The sequence below is a fragment of the Silurus meridionalis genome, chromosome 19 (genome assembly GCF_014805685.1).
Source record: "Silurus meridionalis isolate SWU-2019-XX chromosome 19, ASM1480568v1, whole genome shotgun sequence".
In the NCBI taxonomy this organism is placed as follows: Eukaryota; Metazoa; Chordata; class Actinopteri; order Siluriformes; family Siluridae; genus Silurus; species Silurus meridionalis.
In genome coordinates, this window is record NC_060902.1 from 10,489,489 (window position 1) to 10,511,102 (window position 21,614).

Genomic DNA, 21,614 nt, shown 5'->3' on the forward strand with positions numbered 1-21,614 from the left:
ACTGAGGATATAGTTTATACTTTTGGGTCCACACTCCAGTATAGTAGGTGGCGGTAATGCACCATTGAAGTTGGGTGCCAATCGTCGTTAAACACCGAAGAAGAATAAGAAACATAATAATAATAATAATAATAATAATAATAATAATAATAATAATAATAATAAAGTAGAAAAAGAAGAAGTAGAGGAAGCATATGAAGAAAAAGAAGATGAACGGAAACAACCCCATCGTCAGCTATTTTGGCACCTGTCCAGCTGGTGGCGGTAATGCAGCAGAAAGCTGGTCTGGCGAACCCCCATATAAATCATCGAAGAAGAAATGAAAGCGGAATTTGTTTAACCGCTGTGTTTGGTGTTGTGTTTTTTTGTTGTTGTTGCTGCTATTACTTTATTTAACGTATAGTCTTATATTTCGAAATAAGGAATAACCGAGACTGTTTCCAATTTAATTCCAAGTGAAGCGGAAGCATTTCCTTCCGCTGGAGAGTTTTTTTTTTCTCTCAGTCGAGACTGTTTTGCGTATATTTGCGGCTAATTCGCGCCGATGGTGAGTGCGCTAAGCTAGGCTAACAGTAGAAATCTTACAAAACATGAAGAATCTTGTAATATAAATTGGTTTGTAGAAGTTTTGCCTTACTGTATAATGAAACGGAATGTGCCGGTTTTTACAACTGACTGGATGAGCTGTCATTCTGATTCCCAGCAAGCTTACCTATACTCTTAATTAGGGTATTTTTCTTAATTAAATCGTTATTGGGATTGTTGCTAATGTGCAGAGATAAACACGTATACATTTTATGTATAATATTTATACCGAGTTGTGAAATTACCCTAAATAATATAATGACTGACTGATTAGTTCACCAGTAACCCCACGTTTGTGTTCTTTTGTGTTTATTCGTTCCTAAGGATAGTGAATTCTCAGATATGGACCAAGTGGCAGCATTGGACAACAGCAGTATAGAAGAGGAGAAGCCTCTGTACTGCATTTGTCGGAAGCCAGACATCAATTGTTTCATGATGTGAGCTCAATGTGCAGTTTGCAGCTTATGTATGTGTTTTATTTTGCACTAGTTTACTCAGTGTTGTGTCCACAGTGGCTGTGATAACTGTAACGAGTGGTTTCATGGACATTGCATAAATGTGACTGAGAAAATGGCCAAGGGTATCAGAGAGTGGTATTGCCAGCAGTGTCAGGGTAAGTACTCGGCCTTCTTCCGTTCAGTCAAAATGATTGGGACATAGTCACTTGTTTGCAAGATGACTGCTAGGGTGTGATTAATTGTTTTCTTGTTTGTGCAGACTTTCCAAAACTGACTTGGGTGTATGTAATACAAATATGTGCTGCCATATAGCCACCTCTCTCTAAACTTCTCACACATGTGCACCCTGTGGATCTGATTATGCTCTGAAGTACAAATGAACAAGCTTTTGTGTATCACTGTTTACATGGGCTGATAGGTCCTGGCTTTAACATGTGCTCTTCTCTACAGCTTTAAGTGGATGCTATGATATATGGCACTAGGACTGAAGTTGGCATAACAGTTTTTATTTTCCTGCTCAGCAAAAAACATGGAATTTGTGGCTTAGTGAAAAATTTACATTTGCGGCATTTAGCAGACGCCCTTGTCCAAAGTGACGTACAAAGTAGTTGTCTAAAGAGTCACAACTTCAGTCTCTATAGCGTCTAAATGTGAGGAAAAATTCATTATGCTAAAATGCAAGGACTTTGCCAAGAGTTTTATTTTAAATTTTTTTTTATAATTTAGGTAGTTTTTTTGCCTAAAAGAAACAAATGGATTTTTCCCTTTTTACTTTTACAATTATCAGAGTAAATCTGTTCTTATTATAAATACATGTTCAAAGGACAATGTTTCTCCCAACAATCTTTTTATTGATTAACAATTGAAAGAATATAAAGTTTTTAAAGCTGTATATGCCTGTTGGAGTACATTTAAATGTTGATGTTGGTAAGCTGTATAAAATATAAAAATATATAAAAATATTTTATTTACTGTAGAACATAGAAAGCATATCAAATGTACAAACTGAGGTAATTTAATGTAACATTGAAGTGTGTTATCCAGTTCTTAAAAGTTAACGTCACCCCCCCCTCAGTGCTACAAGCTCAATATGAAGGTCCTATTGAAATATGGAAACATATTGCAGTAGTTATTGCATATACTAAGCCATGAAACATTATTCTCACAGAACATGGAGGATTAACCGTCCAGGGTTATTAAAACTACATTAATAATTAGTATTTCTCTTTCTGACAGAAATGGATCCCTCTCTGGAATTAAAATACCGCTCAAAGAAGTCGCGTGAGAAAGAGATTGAACCAGAGAGAATTGAAAAACGATCATGTTCTTTAGACTTTAAACTGGACAAGCGCCGTGGATCCAAAGTGAGGGCTTAGGTTTACCCCCACACACACATTTCTTCTTGTTTCTCTTTCAAAATTTCTCTGCTGTAGGTAAACATGCATTGTTAAAATCACTGTAATATTTCGCTATGATATAAGGAACAGGAAAGTTTTTTGTTACAGGTGAAACGGTCCGCACGCATGTGTGGTGAGTGTGAACCCTGCAGACGTACTGAAGACTGTGCGCAGTGTGACTTCTGCAAGGACATGAAGAAATTTGGGGGCCCGAACAAAATCCGGCAAAAATGTCGCCTGCGGCAGTGTGTAGTTCGTGCAAGGGTAATTGCAAATTGCTATGATTCATTATTTGTGCTGTTGTAAGATGTGAACACTTTGATTAACCAGCACAGTGCCCGCCTAGAGCACTGCGTATTTTGTTCCTTTGGCTCTGACACTTTGCATTCCCATTGTTGGTGTGTATGTTTTTCTGGTGTGTTTGTGGTCCCTAGTGTGTTTTCCTCTGTTAATCTTGATCCAAAACCATTGGTTAACTGGACTAAATTGAATTGAACTGGATGTGCAAAACATTCTGCAGACCAGTCAAACAGATAAATGCTTAACTGTAAAATGTAGCACACCTGTGTGGAAGTGTTCACTTTTTAATTCCATTCCATTTTCCACTTTCATTTATCCATTTTCGTTCTTTTGTCACCTGGCTATAGGCAATTTCAGCTTGATAATTGTACACAAAGCAGCAGGTGCAGTTTGTAAAGTTGGTGTTTAACATCAGTTATCGTGACTGTATTTATACGTCTTAAATGTGATCTCTTTAGAAAATGCTGCGTGTTCGAGATGAGGAGTATTTCCTGCACGAGAGGACAGAAAATAGGATGCACAGAGACAGACGATACTCAGATGATTATAATGATGTTGAGATGGAGCTGTACTCACAATACAAGGACCAGAACATGGTAATAAAATTTAAAAGTGAAACTGAAGAGCTGTTCAGTTTACTTTGTCTATGACCAACACTTAAAAACAAAAAAAAAAGTGGTGCCTTGTTAATGATTTTGTCCTTGTGTAGCCATGGGGCAGTGAGGATGATGAAGGTCTAGTTTACAGCCCTGCCCACTGCAAGAAAGCTATAAAAGTCAAGCATGTTAAACGCAGAGAGAAGAAATTTGACAAAAAGGTACAAAAAGCAAGTGTTATATTGAGCATGCTTCTTACAACATTATTTTTGGTCAGGGACATTACATTGTGGTGTTCCTTTGCAGAAGGAGTCCCGAAGGCACAAGCAAAAACAAAAGCATAAAGACCGTACAAGGCACAGTGAAAAAAGTGATTGCCGTTACACTGGAGATTTGCACCAGTGCTTGGGACCTAGCTGTATTGAATTGGCACGTCCTAACTCAAAATACTGCTCCGAGGACTGTGGCATGAAGCTAGCAGCCAAGTGAGTCCCCATTTCTATTTGTGCGTTCACATTTTACTTTTTAAAAGTACATTCAACAAAACATAGCTACAAAATGAACTGGTTTGAGTGTTTGCTGGTTTTGCAGTCGGATCTACGAGATTCTTCCACAGCGCATCCAGCAGTGGCAGCAGAGTCCGTGCATCGCTGAGGAACAAGGCAGGAAGCAACTGGAGCGAATTCGAAAGGAGCAGCAGGCTGCTCGCATGCGACTTGCTGAAATGGAGCGCCGCTTTCATGACCTAGAGGGAATCATTGCTAAAGCCAAGCAGCAAGTGGTTCAGCAGGATGAGGAGGTGGGAACTCATTGGCCCAGTAGTCCTGCACAAACATTTCTTTGGTTAAGGAGGCATTGGCAATGGTGTTTGTATTTTGTTTCCTTTTGCAGGTAAATGAGATGGAGAATGAGGATACAGATCTCCAAATCTTTTGTGTATCTTGCAGTCACCCCATTAACCCTAAAGTAGCAATGAGACACATGGAGAGGTGTTATGCCAAGGTAAATAGTGCTCAGGTGTTCCTTCACCTCAGTCTTTTGTTTCTATCATTTAATGTTAAATACAAGCAAGGTGTTTTACCACTTTTCTTTTGTTTACATAGTATGAAAGCCAGACGTCTTTTGGCTCTATTTTCCCAACACGAATAGAAGGGTAAGAATATTAGCAATAATAATTATTTAAAGAAATACATTTAAATGTTATCTTCATTGTTTACAAATATGCTGTCTATTGTGTTACCAGAGCAACAAGACTTTTTTGCGATGTGTATAACCCTCAGAGCAAAACATACTGCAAGAGGCTTCAGGTTTTATGTCCGGAACATTCCAGAGACCCCAAGGTGAAAACCTAGTCCTGTAACTTATAGTTTATAGTACTGGAATAGTAATTGTTTGTGTGTCTTTCTCTCTTTGTCTGTGACCCATTAGCAGTAACCCTTTTGTCTAGTGGATCATATATAGCATTGTGTTTTCACAAAAATTCAATTTACACACAAATGCATCATGGTAAAAACAGGTGCAAAAAGCAGTAAGAAAAATAAAACTGAGACCATTCAGATCTTTACATTTGCCCCTTTTGATGTTTTCAACACTTCTTGGAGTTACCTTTGATAACTACTTGTTCATTTGCTGCCCAACAAAAAGTAATTTTTTGTTGGGCAGCCTGCCCACCCAGTGAGATAATCCATGATATTCACATCACTCACCATTGTTTTAATGTTATGGTTGATCGGTGCATGTATAAGTGGTTATATCATGGTTTTTACCCCAGTGTCTCTTTAAAAAAAAAAAAAAAAAAATTATCATTTCCTTGTTTTCTGTCACTTTTGCAGGTGCCAGTGGATGAAGTGTGTGGATGTCCTCTAGTGCGCAATGTCTTTGAGCCCACGGGAGAGTACTGCAGAATGTCTAAGCGCAGATGCAACAGACACTATTGCTGGGAGAAACTCAGACGAGCAGAAGTAGATCTCGAGCGTGTTCGAGTGGTGAGTTAAACATAATACTGACCTGATTAACCTCTGCCTGTGCAGCTATTACAGCCCCTTATTTTAAGGTTTCTTTGTCTTTTTCTTCTTTTGTTTCTGTTATTAACAGTGGTACAAGTTGGATGAGCTGTTTGAGCAGGAACGTAACGTAAGAACAGCGATGACTAACAGAGCCGGACTGCTGGCTCTCATGTTGCACCAAACTATTCAGCATGATCCTCTGACCACCGATTTACGCAGCAACAAAGACAGATAGCGATGCACAGTTACAGCTCCAACCTACCCTTTGTGTTGTAATTAATAAAGGTTATTTTGTAGTGTTCATTAATGTATTTTTGTGTGTGAAACTGAATATAGTAAAATTTTTTTACACAAGTTGTATATCTCATTTATACTCTGTTTGGTGCTCCATTTTTATTTATGATGCAAAGCGTGGTTATGTTGTGGCAAAGGCAGCCAAAAAAATAAATGGGCAAAAATTGTGCTTCAAATGGTGTTATTTTGAGGTTATTACATTTTGATTGGTTTCCAGTTTGTAAGAAGCAGTTTTACCAAAGTAACTGATCAATGTGGAGATTTCATTTTCTTTGGTAAAAAAAAAAAAGGTATACAAAGTAGATAGATCTCAGGTTTGTGAGTGCTGAGTCAATGCACATTAACAAGCACACAATTTTCTCAAATTAAATACAAATAAAAATAGATAAACTTTGCTGTAAACTTCAATCTCACTGCTGGTTTTGTTTTTGTTTATCCTCAGAAAAGATAAATAGGAACTAGCCAGGGGTGTGTCCAGTTAAAGTGGTGGCCCAAGAATTCCACGTTAAACGGATGTAAAGCAATTAAAAGATAACCATTGTGTTTAAATGTCATGTAAGGCAAGTATTTTGACTAACAATTTGAAGTTACACATTTAGTGATTTTTGTCAATGCATTTAACCTTCAAATTTGTGTATATTTGTCATAACATAACCACCTGTCTTATTGGGATAGCACACTTTCAGTCATCCAGAGACCACAATCTGGTCACTGAGCCTTTCCTACTTCCAACAAACCAACTTCGAGAACTGACTACACTTACTAGTGTGATAGGTGCCATTGTAAAGAGATGATCAGTGTTACTCACTTTACCTTTCGGTGGTTTTAATGTTATAGCAGATGTGTGTGTGTGTGTGTGTTTTGACTTTTATTGCTGCGTGTTTACATTTTTAAAACTAAAAATGAGCGCAGGAGCAGATGACAGAGCGAGTTAAAGAATCTGCGCACCTGGAGGAAAAAAAAAAAAAAAACACATTTCCGCTTCCGGTCTTTTTGAATTATTACCGGATGTGTTGGCAAAATGTAATAGAATGTGAGTTGACGTTTTTAGATCATTTACATTTCGTGTAATAGACTGTAATCCGAACACATTGGCGTGTCCGGGAGCTGTTTGGGCTTTAACCATCTCTATTCTCACATTCAGACAATCGGCTGTTTAGCGCTAATGCTAAAGCGACCCTTGGTTCAGTGAGCTGTTGACCTGAGCATGGTACAGTGACCAGCGTGTTATAAGCGGCTCTTTCAGAAACGTGTCACAGGTAAGCGTTGAGCAGAGCTTACACTGCTGTGTAACAGTGTTCCTGAAGGTGGTAAAGGTTAGCTACGTTGAGCCAGTTATCCACATAGAATTCTCTGGGCCAGCTGTTTGGTTAAAGATTTGACTCAATGTGTCTTGTTCTAGTTCTAGCATGAGCAGAAAACCAGAATGCAGTTCTGTCTAGCAATCAAACAAGTATAGTTTAACTTGCTTAATTTAATTTTAGTAAACATTGATTGCTAACATTATTAAAGTGACTCTTGCAGGTTATCTGCACAGAGAACTGTTCTGTTTATCCTCAGAACAGTCAAATAGGAACTAGCCAGAAGGGATGTCCAAGCCATTTAAAGTAGAGGCCCAAGAATTCAAATATTATCATTGTTTTGAAATGTCATGTTAGTCAAGCGTTTTGACCCAAAATTGTTAGTAACCCATTACACATTTTGGTGATTTGCAAATGCATCCAAACGTCATATGTCTATATTACAAATCACTTTTTTACACTCAGTCATAACATAACCACCTGTCTTATTTGGATAGCAAACTCTCAGTCATCCAGCCACAGCAATCTGGCCTTTGACAGTCACTCTGATCCACCTGCCAGTGTATGTCTGTCTCCTTGACAGGTGCCAAAAGATGGTTGGTGGTTTTAATGTTATGGCAGATGCGTGTCTGTGTGTTTATTTTCTATTGCTGGCTGTAACCTTAAAATGTTGTAAAGATTGTATTGTTCTTTTTGTGTGGAATAGAGCACCTTCTAAGACTGTTCTGTGATGGAGAAAGAAGGTGTGGATGACAAGCAGCTGCTCAGCAGGACAGGTACCACAGACATTTCTGACACCAGTGTCGGACAAGCCAGAAGTGATCCTGTGAAAAGCCTGGATGATCCTTCAGTGGACTGGTTTGAGCCTCTGGAGGAGGACTGGGAGGCTGATGACGATTCACAGAGCTTGGATATAGATGGGGCCAGGGATGCTGAGATCGAAAGTCTAGCAGGAGAGAGTGAAAGAAGCGGCAGTTTCGCTGGAAGTGAGAGAAATGACAAGGGAAAAAGCAGTGGTACTGCTATACGGTATGTTCATGTTGGTTTAGAATGAATTTGTTGTCTGATACAAAAAAATTTGGAACGTCAGTGGAATTATTTATTCATTAGCTTTTCAGCTTATTGTCACAAATGAATATGTAGATCTTTTTTATTTTATTTTTTTTAAGGAAAAGAAAAAGGAAATGGCGATGTGGTTCCTATGACGGTTGGGAGGATTGTACTAATCTTGGATACGGCTGGAAACGCAAAGTTGTTTTCCGACGTTCTGGTGTAAGTGTGGGGCAGAGAGACGTCTACTACTTAAGGTGTGTTTTACAATTTTATTTGCCAGAAGCTTTCCAGTGTTCTTCATTGCCTACCTATATTCATTTCTTTTCTTACTGTTAATGAGAAATGTAATGCCTATTTGAAGCCCTAAAGGTGAACGAGTGAGAAGTAAGATTGAACTGCTCAAAGCCATTGGGAATACTGTGGACCTTACAAACTTTGACTTCAAAACAGGAAGATTTCAGGATCTTGAACCTTCGAAAAGAGTGACAAAGGTGAGAAAACAATCTGAAGATATAAAAATATATAAGGAAGTAATTATTTGAAATGTTTTTTGCTGCCACTTTTCTAGCATTTGCAGTACTGTACACATACTCTAATATATAAAAAACAATTCACATTGTTGTTAACAGTAGGACTCTTTAATCAAGCTGGATATAAATGGATTTTTGTGAATTGTTAGCATTGGCATTTGCACAAGACATTTGGTATTCATAAAAATCCTGTAAATTTGGAAAACCTTTTATATCTGAACCTGATTATGTGTAAATGTATGCCTAAGCAGGTCAAAGGTCAAAGTAAACATTTATAAAAATATATTTATAATCATGCAGTTTGCATGGATTACTCTACTTTTATATATGGAACAATATTTGTTCCTCATCCACTCCTCCATAATGACATCACAGGGCTGCTGGATGTTAGACACATGGCGCTTCTCCACATTCTGCTTGAGGATGCCCGACAGGTGCTTAATGGGTTTCAGGTCTGTAGACATACTAGTCTGGGCCATACCACTTTATCATCTTCAGCAAGGCAGTTGTCATCTTGGCGGTGTGTTTGGGGTTGTTATTATGTTTGTTATTATTGTTATGTTAACATGTTCTGCTTTAGAATGTGACAGTACAAGTTGAAATCCAATGTTTCCCCTCAATGAACCGCAGCTGCTCTGTTCCGGCAGCACTCATGCAGCCCCAGACCATGATGCTACCACCACCACCATGCTTGACAAGACACAATTTTCTTAGTAATCCTCACTAGGGTGTGACCTCACATACTGGACAGCTTTTTATTGTCATTTCAACCATATATAGCTGACGCAGTACACATTGAAATGAGACTGTGTTTCTCCAGAACCCTGGTGCTACATAACACAGGATAGAGCTACCTAGTGCAAAAAGCATATCTTATGTGCATCCAGAAAATGTATGAAATGCTAAAACTGCACAGTCAGGTTAGTTTATTAGGGATAATTCTGTGCATTTTTTTCATTGAAATGGAATAATTAATTTAAATTTGAAAAAAATGACACCGGTTGGGTTGCAGCCCATTTTTTGGAGACACCTAGATTAGGGGAACTCTGATTAACCCGAATTAGTCCATTTCTAATGCATTACTGTACCATAAATGTTTTTACACTTGGATTGTAATACTACTCAATTTTTTTTTTTTTTTTTTTTTACATATTAACCATGTAGAGGAAGAAGTTGGACCACAGTTCCCCAGCTGAATGTGGGTTCTCTTCAGAGTCCAGTTTTCCCAATGAGGCAACAGAGGCTTATGACAGAACCTACAGTCCAGGACCTACATATAGTCTCAGTCACACTGCTCTGCATAGGCTCAGTCCTTTCTCAAATCAAAAAGATGTTCGCAGTGTTCCCAATCCTGGCACATCTAACGAGCTCCCCGGTCAGGCTCTCCTAATCCAACCTGCATCCCCCACAAAGCAGAATGTCCCTTCTAGAACAGGCTTTCTTCTGCAGACTTTAAAAGTACCTGCTAAACAGGCGGATGTACTTCACTATGTTCCATCTAACTCCTGTCTTGGGTATGCTTACTCCAGTACATATGCATGTGTATGTTTTCTTATGTTGGTTGGTGTAATTTAAGTGTGTAAAAATCTGACTCTTCAAAAGGCAGGGACTGAAATTAGTCAGTTTTAAACTTACTTATCAAAAAACACAACTCTATCATTGAAAAAAATTACATTTGAAACAAAATTGTTTCCCCCCAGCATATTATATGTGGTTTGTGTTTTTAAATTGTGAGTTTACAGTAGAAAAGCCAAAACTTTCTCTTTGCATTCTTTTCTCTCAGTGTCTGTGTAAGATGTAGAAACCCCTTTACCATTATAGAGGGACGGACTATGTGTGAAAAATGCAGCAAAGCATGCAATGCCTGTAAGTAACTACAGTTTTGTTCTTCATCAGTGCAAAAAGTTGCTCTTTAAATGGCAGAATTTTATTCCAAAAACGTATTTTTTAAGAATTTACAAAGAAATACAAAGACTTGTAAAAGATGTACATATGCTTGTGCAATTTTGAGGTGTTTAAGGTGGACTTCTGACACGTAATGATTCTTTTTGTTTGTCTCCCACTCTCATTGTGTAGCTAAAGATAACCGCAACATTACATTTAGAAAAGTAAGTAATGCTTTTGAATCTCTTTAGTATTCTAATTATCAAAAGTATTTTCTGAGATACAGAAGTAAAGCAGTAACTTTGTTCTCAGTGGCTTCCCTGTGGGTTTTGTCAAGCGTGTCAGCTCACTGAGGATTGTGGGGTTTGTGCCAGCTGCAGGAATGGAAAACAGAATCCTCAATACAGAAGGCCTATTAGGTGTCGTAAGCGGAAATGCCTGTGTCCATCCCTAAAGGTGATGAGGATTGCAGAAAGAACAGAGTGAAAAATATTTTATTAATTTATTTTGGTTTGGTTTGTATTTTTGTTGTCATTTTACCGTCATCTCTCTTTCCTTTTCAGAGAAGAGCAGATTGTGTGCCTCCTGTGGAGCAGAGTGGTTCTACAGTTCATGTATGTATGGCCTTTCTTTTAGAGCCTGTTCTGTTAATACCTTGACTTCAAGTTTTTGTATTTAATTAAATAGTAATTGCATCACTGTTGATGATAAAAAAAAATTAAAAAAAATCTTCATTTTCTGTAGACGCCGGAAAGACTAGAAACGACAAACACTGCTTCCAAGGTAAGCAACCCTTCCCTCTCTAGATTTGTTCTGCTCCTTTCAATTAATTTTGTAGAAAGCCAGCAGGCACTTGTATGGGGTTTTTATGATTGTTTGGGGTTGTTGTTTTGGGGTTTTTTTGGCAGGTGGGGTGCTGCACACGTTTAATTAAACAGAAAATATGTCTGAATATGCAAAGTTGACTGATTGGAAGTTGATGCTTATTTAGTCCTTTATTTCTATCATGCTTTTCACAACGGTCATTGTCTCAAAGCAGCTTTACAGAATTTAGTTTAATTGTAGTCAAGCCTAATAGGTTTCCCCAGACCCCCATAGATCTCTTATATCATGCCATTTGAGGTAAATCACTGTTAAATAACTAATGTTAATTCTCACATGCTCTTTTGACTGAAGTTAAAGTGCACACTCTCACATGTATGAAATCTGTTTTCCCCCCATTATATCCACTGACAGAAAAAATGCCTTATATATTATACAGAGCTGACAGGAATGGAAGAACAAAGTTTGCTAAACGGTCACCTCAAAAATTCGTATAACACTAAAATATATCCTTTCTATAATATTTTCTATTACAAAGCCCATAATTCCACAAAGTACTAAAGCCATACGATACAAACAGTAATACAGCCAAAAGTGATCTACAAGCCCACCTTCTGCTACAGATGTAGACTTTGTATATAAAAAAAAAAATGTTTGTATATATTTTGATCACTACACTAAGTTGGCCTATCATTTTTTTTTCAGCCATCGCTGCCAGACTTTAAGGAATCACAGGTGATCCTGACAACTGTCAACATTTCTTTACTTCGAGTATAAACAAATGACAAATACACATGTTGGATATATAATCAGATTTTATTTCACAGTACAGTGACTCAGATGACCAGTCACCATTTTATGAAGAAAATGACAGTGAGGTAAGGCTTCTCAAAATCAGAAAGAGCTTTATTTGCCAAGTATGTTTGCACTTATAAGGAATTTGTTTTAGTGACAGACATTTTCAATTTTTTTTAAAATTTTTTTTATAAAAGATTAAAAAATAACAATACTTTTCCAAGTATTCCCAAATGGATACATTGGAAAACGCTGTTTTTCACACTAGTGTAGACTGAGAAAACAAATATTTAAAGCTGATCAAACATTTTTACTCATGTGATTCATTCAGATGATGGACAGTGTTGCACTACAGTTGTTGTGTATGCTATCTTCAGATAGCAAGAAAAGTTTGCTTGTTATTGCATCAGACAGAAGAGAGACAGAAAGTACAAAACAAAGCTTTTTACTTTTTAAGCATGTGTAGTATAAGGATGTAAGCATTGTAAACCTTTAGATTATATAGATATAGAGGGTTTTTAGAATTACACACTAGTAATTATGTGGTTCATTTCCTACAATGCAGCTATGTATAGCTTTCTATACAAGATGTTTATTAAAATAGAGGATTTTGATTGGCTTATTTTTTTTCATGTTTGTCACACTTTAATGTTTCAGATCATCAAACTAATTTAAATATTTGTAAAAGATAACACAAGTGAACACAACATACAGTTTTTAATGAAGATTTTTATTATTGAGGGAAAACAAAATCCAAAACTACATGGCCCTGTGTGGAAAAAAAAATTCATATTTTATATATATACATATATATGTATATATACACATATATATATATATATATATATATATATATATATATATATATATATATATATATATATATATATATATATATATATATGATGTGAATAAACGTGTTGTGGTGAAAGTTTTAATTTCGCTTCTTTTATTTATATATTGAATAAAAAATGGTCAGAAATGTGTGCTGCATTAATCGTGCATTAATTAAATTTGTGCAGTTAAAATACATTTGCATTAACACGTTCATTTTGACAGCCATAATATATAGGCAAATTTGATTTGTGTCTATTCATATTCTTAAGTTTAAGAATTAGATTTATTGATAGACATCAAAACACTATTAATAGGGGAATCTTATATTATCTGACATTCTAAATTAAATTAGTTTGTTTTTTCTTTATTGATTTTAGGTGGAAACCACATTTCAATGTGCATATAATTTATACTATTGTTATTGCTAATAATGTAATGTAGAAAATATTGCAACAGAAGAGGTTGTTTAAACGGTACTGCTACTTAAAAAGGTTTGTAAATGTTTTAGAAAATTACACATGCATATGTGTGTCTTTTGCAGGGACTACTGAGGAAGTTTCGGCGCTCCTGTGGACGATGTAAAGGCTGTGTGGCGAAAGCAGACTGTGGAACCTGTGATTACTGCATAGACAAACCCAAATTTGGTGGAAGCAATAAAAAAAGACAGAAGTGCCGTCAGCGTCAATGTCGAAGAGAAGCTAAGGTAGGTCTTCTCCTTCAGCAAGTCAGTAAACCATCTCATCTTGGAAATGTAATAATCTTTTTGTTGTAATTATGTAAGTTGCTTTATTTTGCTTTATTGTTGATTAATTTTCTAGATGGTACATAGTTTAACTGTTTTTTCAATGATGCTCTTATGCTTTGCTGTACAATCCTAATTCCTCAGGGATGGATCACTTCTGTCAGATCAAAACCACATTATGCTTACAGTCATACAGTTCTGCGACAGAACAGCGAAAAGTGGGACTTTGAGTTCTCTGACAATGAATGTGAGAGGGAAAGAATTGCAAAAGGTTCTCTTGTTGGGGTACGCTATGTGGAGAAAGACAAGCATTTCATCGCCAATTACAATGGACAGGTACGTCAGGAGAGTCCACTGAGCAATGTGTGGGTTTTTGTAAATCACTCCCATTATTTTTGGATCATTTTATTTGCCTCAGCTCTATTTATAATATGACAAACAAAATTTTTTCCAGTGTCCTCTGGATTCACACTTGGCATTTCCTTGTAAATCTAGTTTGGTAAAAAAAAAAAAAAAATATATATATATATATATATATATATATATATATATATATATATATATATATATATATATTACTTTGCTGTTGTGACTATGTCTCTTGATAAACGTTGTCATACAGACCAAATGTAGCTCTTTATCAGACAGAGGGGAAGATACAATGTCCTCCAATATCTTCAATCCTCAACTCTATCTTTATTTGTATAGCGCTTTTAACAATGGACCTTGTCCAAAATCAGCTTTATAGAAGTAAATGTATAAATGTGTATATAAATTTTTGTAACTGTTCTTTCTCAGGCAGAATTTATCTGGTCTCATTCAAATGAAATAAATTTCTTATTGTCAGTGGGCATGAGGCAGAAAAATTTTAAAGTCTTTCATAGCTGAAACAATTTTTATTGATTATTACAGTGAATAGTAATAGTACAGTTCAAATTGCCATTGATCATTCATAAATGCTAGAGTGCATGTGTGTGTCTTAGACCCTAGCACTGTTCTGTTGTCTGTTTAACTCTTTTAAAGCTCTCTATGAAAACCCTTGTACTGTGGCCTTTTGAATTGACACACAACTAATGCACAGCATTATCCTATGGCACTTTTTGGTTTTATTTTTTGATTTCACACCCACCACCCAATTCTTCTCAATCATATACCTGCTACCAACTAGGGGAGTGAAGGCCAATGTCCATTTTTTTAGAAATGCTGTTTATTCGATGTGTCAGAGATGTGTAAAACAAAAGCAAATCACTGTGCTTGCTTGCATGCATGCTTCCTTGCACATATGAGCTTGTGATCTGATTCTGTGATGCCCATAACTGGCTAGCGTAGCTGTAATTGGCAAGGGACGGAGTATGTCATGCCACCCACCCAGAAATCATAACCAATTTGCTCCTTTCGATCCTGGCCCCTTAAATGGCACCATCAACCTCAGGATTTAAACTTGTAATCTTCTGATGTCTTTTGGAGACAAACTTCGACCAGTGTACAGATGATGCTGAGGAAATGGTTGAACATGGCAGTTCAACTATATTTAATTATAGGTTAGAAAGTGGCTGTAATCATGAATCGGTCAATAGACTATTACGAGGGATCTGGTTATGGTTAGGAACCTTCAGTTTCCTGATCTCAGGTTCTGAATCACTGATTTTAGCTAATCCATGTCTATTACAAGGTCTTCAATTTACCTAGGCAGTAAATTATATTGCTTTTTAATTTCAGAGGATAAGGGAGATTGTGACTAGCAAGTTGTACAGGTGATTTTATTAATATCTGTTATCTTGGTCTGCGCAATGAGATTGGCTTATTGCTATAGAATTAGCATTGTGTCATGTTTACTTCTTAGAATGCAGAAACTGAGGCAAGCCAGGCATTTTCTGGTGATCATCTTTTTCATCTGTTCTGTGATGAGTGGACTAGAGTAAATGACCGGACGTTGCAGAGCTCCACAGAGGAAACCGATGAAGATGAAATGGAGCCAACGGTGAGCGCAAAACACACCAAGCATATGCTGTTGTATGCATTTTTATATATGTGACAAACTTTTAAAATCTTGTATGACCTGTGCAAAAAGATCTTGTTGCAATAATTTGGGATTAATGTCTGGGGACATTGTATTTAACGATCAATCAGCTGAAAAGTCAAACTTATTGTAAGAGCCAAACAGATATTTGGTAGGGTGTATGTTAAGTTCTCATTGTTCTCAAATAGGCTAAAAGTGGTTTATCACTGGGTGAATTTTAGTTGTTACAAATGACCTCATATTTGCTGCACAGTGTGGCTTTATTATTGACAAGTGTAGCACACAATTAAATATTCCATCTCTTTCCTAGTGCTTTAATAAAATGCATTTTTTACAGAGATACTTTAGAGCAGACAACTAGAAAAGAGCAAAGGGGGTAAGCACATCATGTAAAGTTCCTTCACATGTAAACTGCTCAAAAAGCATATCAATTCAAGTATCATGTGAATTTGTGTTAAATATCCACTGGCGCAAAAAACGAAATAATCAAGAACAAACAAAAACCTCAAACCCCTCTAATCCAGATTTTGAATTCCCAAGCATATGTTTTACCTTTACCCCTAGGTACCAATGAAAGGGGCCCGAAAATCTGTAATATTTTAAGGTTTTCTCTTAATGCCATGAAATAGGTTTAATTAAGGATTAATCTTTTAAAAAAGAAAGCAATACTAATCCATTGAGCCAATGAAGGGATTGTGACCGTTATCTATTGTGGCAAAATACATTTGTAGTCAAAGTGTAACAATATTTGCAAAAGATGAACACTGTTAAAGCCATGAGGGAATGCCTATTGAAGGCCCAGTAAGCAAAAATGAATAATTATTATAAATAATAATAATTATTATTATCAATAATAATAATAATAAATGAATTTAGAGGGAGACTTTTTAAATGGCAAGGAAACATCCAGATCCAAAAATTTATCATCATAGTGCTGCATTGCCTTTGACTATGCAAAATGAATCATGTACCCAGACAAAGCACCAACAACAGAGATCCAATCTGTTATTTTGGCAATGGAGTTATTAGGTGAGTCAAGTTAAATTAAGACATTCTCTGCATGCTGTGAGATTCTGTGTATTTTTTTTCCCTAAGGAGATCCCTTTTAATGTCATCTTTTGGTAGTAATTGATCAATAGACAAATACAAATAATAGTGAATGCGGGTACCCTTGTCAAGTGCCTTAAGATAAGATTGATTTGGGAGATCGGAGACCATTTGTTATTATGCAACAAGTCAGGGGTGTATGTTAAATATTGAAACCGTTAGCAAAAATATTCCCCAAATTAAATTGATGTAACACGGACAATAAATACGTCCATTCAACCACATTAAAGCCTAACGAAATGAATCTAACGAAAATCCACACTCCCTTTTGCGCAAAGACTGTTACTGTTAGTAATGTTTATTAACCAGCTAGTATTATGGGATAAAAATCTCTCTTTAAAAAATGCTAGTCTGATCTATGTTGATAATAGTGGAAAGTACCAACTCAAGTGGAAGTACCAACTTATTTTCACAAGTATTTTAAAATCTACATTAAACAAAGAAATAAGGTGGTAAGACTCGTACCCCTCAAGCAAAAAAATTTAATTGTAACAATCTTTTGTTACACGTTCTTATGTTTTGCAGCATATTTTTGTGCAAAATCTCTTGTATAGATAGGTAGACCGACACAACTTTGTCATTGCATTATACAGATATACAGGCAACACTTAGAATGTAGAATACAAGGGGCGAATGGTATTAGGAGTATTTCTACCTAGAGTCTTTTTTACCTATTCTGCAATAACCTTTTTCTTTTCAGATCACACAAATTTTAAGCCTGGGGGGTGACATTGTTGATGATGGCCTGGACCTGGAGCTGCTGGAGCTCTTGGCATCCCTTCGTGATGCTCCGCTGCCTGTCTTATGGTGTGCCGTGCTGGCCGAGGGCCCACGCTTGCAGCTTCTTCAGTGCTCCAAGCTCTCAGCCATGGCAGACACAACGGTGCAGATTGAACCAAGCTTTCGTTACCACATCAGTGTTCAGGGACAACCTCTGCTGCCCACTCACTGGCTATATCACGCTCACCCGGCTCGACTCACCTCAGTGGCACAGGTTGCAACTTTGCTACAAGACTTAGAGCGTTACTCTGTGTGCCGAGGCTTTAAAAGTGAGCCTGTATCTGGTTCTGAGCCTATTGTCCAGGTCCGGGCAGCCACTTGTGAATTTCTTGTGGTGCCAGAGAGCCAGTGCTGTGCTAAGTGTAAGAGTACACAACAGAAACACTGAACATGCATTACCGATTGACTACAGAACACTCGTTTCTACCAACCTCGGTTGGCTTATAGGTTACATCAGTATTTGTACCTGGAACAAAGGACATTTAAGAAATCAGAAAAGTTAATACTTTGTTTCTTCAGTTTGCCCAGTGATAATGAACCCTGCTACTAACTATGCTATGCTGCTCAGAATGCACATGCAGTGTGCACAGCACAGCCTTTATTTTATTATAATACTGTATAATTAGTCACCATTTTCTAAGGAGGTACATATGATTTATTTTAAAGTTCATTATTTATTTACACATTGTGTGGTACCTTTTTCCCACATCATAGTTTGGATCAACCTGAGAGACCCAGCCAATAACTTAAGTTTGTTTTTGGTTAATGTTGATTTGGATGCAGTGAGAGCAAAACTTTTTTATTCCACGGAATCTGTGTTGACTAACAGTCATTTCAAGAAAATAGTGTGTAATGGACTAGTCATGTTCATGTTGTTTTGTGTTTTTTCACCAAGAAAACATTCCTTTGTATCTTGCTTAACAATGTGCTAGAGGTTTGTCAGTTTGGAAGAAAAAAACCTCGCCTTTTATTTAAAAGACATGTGCAAGTTTTACAAATGAGACTGCTGTATATAGAAGTCACACAAATTTTACCTGACACATCTGTATTAGATGCCTGTTCTGGCTTATAATGATTTTTATGTTCCTATTCTTCTCAGGGCCGAGATTTCAGAATGCAAACTTAACTACAGACAGCAACACATTCTTTATGATTCAGAAAAATACAACTTTTTTCGACCAAATGATGACTTTTGTATGTTACAGATAAATAATAGGTTTTTTTTATGTTTGTGCAGATGCATTTTTTAGGTTTGTGCAGATGCAATTCAAATATGTAAACAAATTTTGGTTTAATAAATCAGCTTATTAAATCTGCAGCATTCTTTCTGTAACATACTTGTGTGATTAAATATTAACAGTAGCAATAAGCACTGGTTGCACTAAACAATTTAAGGCACAAAAGATTTCAGGTTAAAGAACTCTCTGTGCCACATTTCCTCTTTTGGCTGCTCCCATTAGGGGTCACCACAGTGGATCATCCGTCTCCATACTCCCCTTTTCTCTACATCTGCCTCTTTCAAACCAACTGCCTGCATGTCTTCCTTCACCACATCCATGAACCTCCTTTTTTGCCTTCCTTTTTTTTTCCCCTTTCTGGCGGCTCCATCCTTAGCGTTCGCCTACCGATGTACTCCATGTCCCTCCTCTGCACATGTCCAAACCATCTCAATGACACCTTCCTCACCTTGTTTCCAAAATGTCCTACATGCGCTGTCCCTCTAATAAACTCATTTATAATCTAGTCCATCCTAGTCACTCCCAATGAAGATCTCAGCCTCTTCAGCTCTGCTACCTCCAGCTCCACCTCTTGTCTTTTACTCAATACCACATAGACTCTAACATAGACAACATAGCAGGTCTCACCACAGTCCTATGAACTTTCCCTTTTACTCTTGCAGATACCCTACTATCACAAATCACTCTTCTCCACCCACTCCACCCTGCCTGCACTCTTCACATCTCCAGCACACTATCCATTATTTTGCACTGTTGACCCCGGGTACCTAAACTCCTCCACCTTCTACACCTCTTCTCCCTGCAACCGCACACCTCCACTGCCCTCCCTCTCATTCACACACATGTATTCTGTCTTACTCCTACTGACTTTCATTCCCCTTCTCTTCAGCATGTACCTCCACCTCTCTAGGCTCTTCTCAACCTGCCAAATTATAGCCCATGAAGACTCCTGTCTGACCTCATCCATCAACCTGTCCATAACCACTGGAAACAGGAAAGGGCTCAGAGCTTAATGCAATCCCACCTCCACCTTTAACCAGTCGGTCATTCCTACTGCACACTTCACTGCTGTCACACTGTCCTCATACATGTCCTGCACCACCCTCACATACTTCTCTGACACACCTGACTTCCTTATACAATATCAAAACTCCTCTCTTGGCACCCTGTCGTACGCTTTCTCTAAATCCACAAACACACAATGCAACTCCTTCTGACCTTCTCCATACTTCTCCATCAACATCCTTAAAGCAAATTTGTGTCTGTGATGCTCTTTCTCGGCATGAAACTATACTGTTGCTCACAGATTGTCACCTCTTCTCTCAGCCTGGCTTCCACTACCCTTTCCTATAACTTCATGGTGTGACTGATCAACTTTATTCCCCTGTAGTTACTGCAGATCTGCACATCTCCCTTATTCTTAAAGGTTGGTGCCAGCACACTCCTTTATTCCTCAGGCATCTTCTCACATTCCAGAATCTGATTAAACAACCTTGTTTAAAACTTCACTGCCATCTCTCCTAAACATCTCTATGCTTCTGCTGGCCACTAATTTATCAAAATCTCTACATCTATACATCATATATTTATTTATATATATATATATATATCTTTTTCCATGCTACAGTCATTGTTCTCTAATTTTGATCAGTGTGTTTTCTGGGAAATAATGATTTTTTTTTTTTTTTTTAATGCCTTAGTTATTTTGTAGAAAAGGTGTTCTGGTAGCATGGTATCTCATTCAAAGTGTTTACTTTATTTTCATGATTATGAAAATTGTAGAGTCACACTAAAGGCATCAAAACTATGAATTAACACGTGGAATTATATACATAACAAAAAAGTGTGAAACAGCTGAAAATATTTCATATTGTAGGTTCTTCAAAGTAGCCACCTTTTGCTTTGATTACTGCTTTGCACACTCTTGGCATTCTCTTGATGAGCTTCAAGAGGTAGTCACCTGAAATGGTTTTCACTTCACAGGTGTGCCCTGTCAGGTTTAATAAGTGTGATTTCTTGCCTTATAAATGGGGTTGGGACCATCAGTTGTGTTGTGCAGAATTCAGGTGGATACACAGCTGATAGTCCTACTGAATAGACTGTTAAAATTTGTATTATGGCAAGAAAAAAGCAGCTAAGTACAGAAAAACGAGTGGCCATCATTACTTTAAGAAATGAAGGTCAGTCAGTCCGAAAAATTGGGAAAACTTTGAATGTGTCCCCAAGTGCAGTCACAAAAACCATCAAGCCCTACAAAGAAACTGGCTCACATGCGGACCGCCCCAGGAAAGGAAGACCAAGAGTCACCTCTGCTGCGGAGGATAAGTTAATCCGAGTCACCAGCCTCAGAAATCGCAGATTAACAGCAGCTCAGATAAGAGACCAGGTCAATGGCACACAGAGATCTAGCAGCAGACACATCTCTACAACAACTGTTAAGAGGAGCCTGTGTGAATCAGGCCTTCATGGTAGAATATCTGCTAGGAAACCACTGCTAAAGAAAGACAACAAGCAGAAGAGACTTGTTTGAGCTAAAGAACACAAGGAATGGACATTAGACCAGTGGAAATCTGTGCTTTGGTCTGATGAGTCCAAATTTGAGATCTTTGGTTCCAACCACCGTGTCTTTGTGCGACGCAGAAAAGGTGAACGGATGGACTCTACATGCCTGGTTCCCACCATGAAGCATGGAGGAGGAGGTGTGATGGTGTGGGGGTGCTTTGCTGGTGACACTGTTGGGGATTTATTCAAAATTGAAGGCATACTGAACCAGCATCGCTACCACAGCATCTTGCAGCGGCATGCTATTCCATCCGGTTTACGTTTAGTTGGACCATCATTTATTTTTCAACAGGACAATGACCCCTAA

At 37.5% G+C, this 21,614-nt stretch overlaps 2 protein-coding genes across 4 annotated transcripts; both read left to right on the top strand.

Annotated features, from left to right (window-relative positions):
• Positions 1–309: 309 nt before the first annotated feature.
• Positions 310–5,696, top strand: cxxc1b (CXXC finger protein 1b). 2 transcript variants are annotated; one of them, XM_046875793.1, is made up of 14 exons: positions 310–547; positions 910–1,022; positions 1,098–1,198; positions 2,280–2,407; positions 2,549–2,704; positions 3,199–3,336; positions 3,450–3,557; positions 3,643–3,821; positions 3,928–4,135; positions 4,228–4,338; positions 4,440–4,489; positions 4,580–4,676; positions 5,169–5,321; positions 5,431–5,696. In XM_046875793.1, the coding sequence occupies exons 1-14, from the start codon at positions 545–547 to the stop codon at positions 5,575–5,577; spliced, it is 1,692 nt and encodes a 563-aa protein (XP_046731749.1). In that variant the 5' UTR covers positions 310–544; the 3' UTR covers positions 5,578–5,696. The 2 variants fall into 2 exon arrangements, with proteins under 2 accessions (XP_046731749.1, XP_046731750.1); XM_046875794.1 differs by having other exon boundaries at positions 915–1,022.
• Positions 5,697–6,462: 766 nt separating this feature from the next.
• Positions 6,463–18,819, top strand: mbd1b (methyl-CpG binding domain protein 1b). 2 transcript variants are annotated; one of them, XM_046875575.1, is made up of 18 exons: positions 6,463–6,669; positions 6,781–6,895; positions 7,435–7,533; positions 7,644–7,966; positions 8,107–8,244; positions 8,352–8,481; positions 9,685–10,034; positions 10,304–10,386; positions 10,597–10,628; positions 10,717–10,860; positions 10,968–11,018; positions 11,149–11,187; positions 11,932–11,961; positions 12,054–12,104; positions 13,400–13,561; positions 13,745–13,936; positions 15,444–15,581; positions 17,428–18,819. In XM_046875575.1, exons 4-18 carry the CDS (start codon positions 7,668–7,670, stop codon positions 17,893–17,895), a joined length of 2,307 nt encoding a protein of 768 aa, XP_046731531.1. In that variant the 5' UTR covers positions 6,463–6,669; positions 6,781–6,895; positions 7,435–7,533; positions 7,644–7,667; the 3' UTR covers positions 17,896–18,819. The 2 variants fall into 2 exon arrangements, with proteins under 2 accessions (XP_046731531.1, XP_046731530.1); XM_046875574.1 differs by lacking the exon at positions 7,435–7,533.
• The last annotated feature ends 2,795 nt before the right edge of the window (positions 18,820–21,614 follow it).

Excerpts from the sequence above, each read along its gene's own strand:
- mbd1b (XM_046875575.1), top strand. The coding sequence starts at position 7,668 with ATGGAGAAAGAAGGTGTGGATGACAAGCAGCTGCTCAGCAGGACAGGT. Across the intron at positions 7,967-8,106 it reads AGCAGTGGTACTGCTATACG|GAAAAGAAAAAGGAAATGGC; the intron begins GTATGTTCATGT and ends ATTTTTTTTAAG. Across the intron at positions 10,629-10,716 it reads GCAACATTACATTTAGAAAA|TGGCTTCCCTGTGGGTTTTG; the intron begins GTAAGTAATGCT and ends CTTTGTTCTCAG.
- cxxc1b (XM_046875793.1), top strand. Across the intron at positions 1,023-1,097 it reads GACATCAATTGTTTCATGAT|TGGCTGTGATAACTGTAACG; the intron begins GTGAGCTCAATG and ends TTGTGTCCACAG. Across the intron at positions 1,199-2,279 it reads GTATTGCCAGCAGTGTCAGG|AAATGGATCCCTCTCTGGAA; the intron begins GTAAGTACTCGG and ends TCTTTCTGACAG.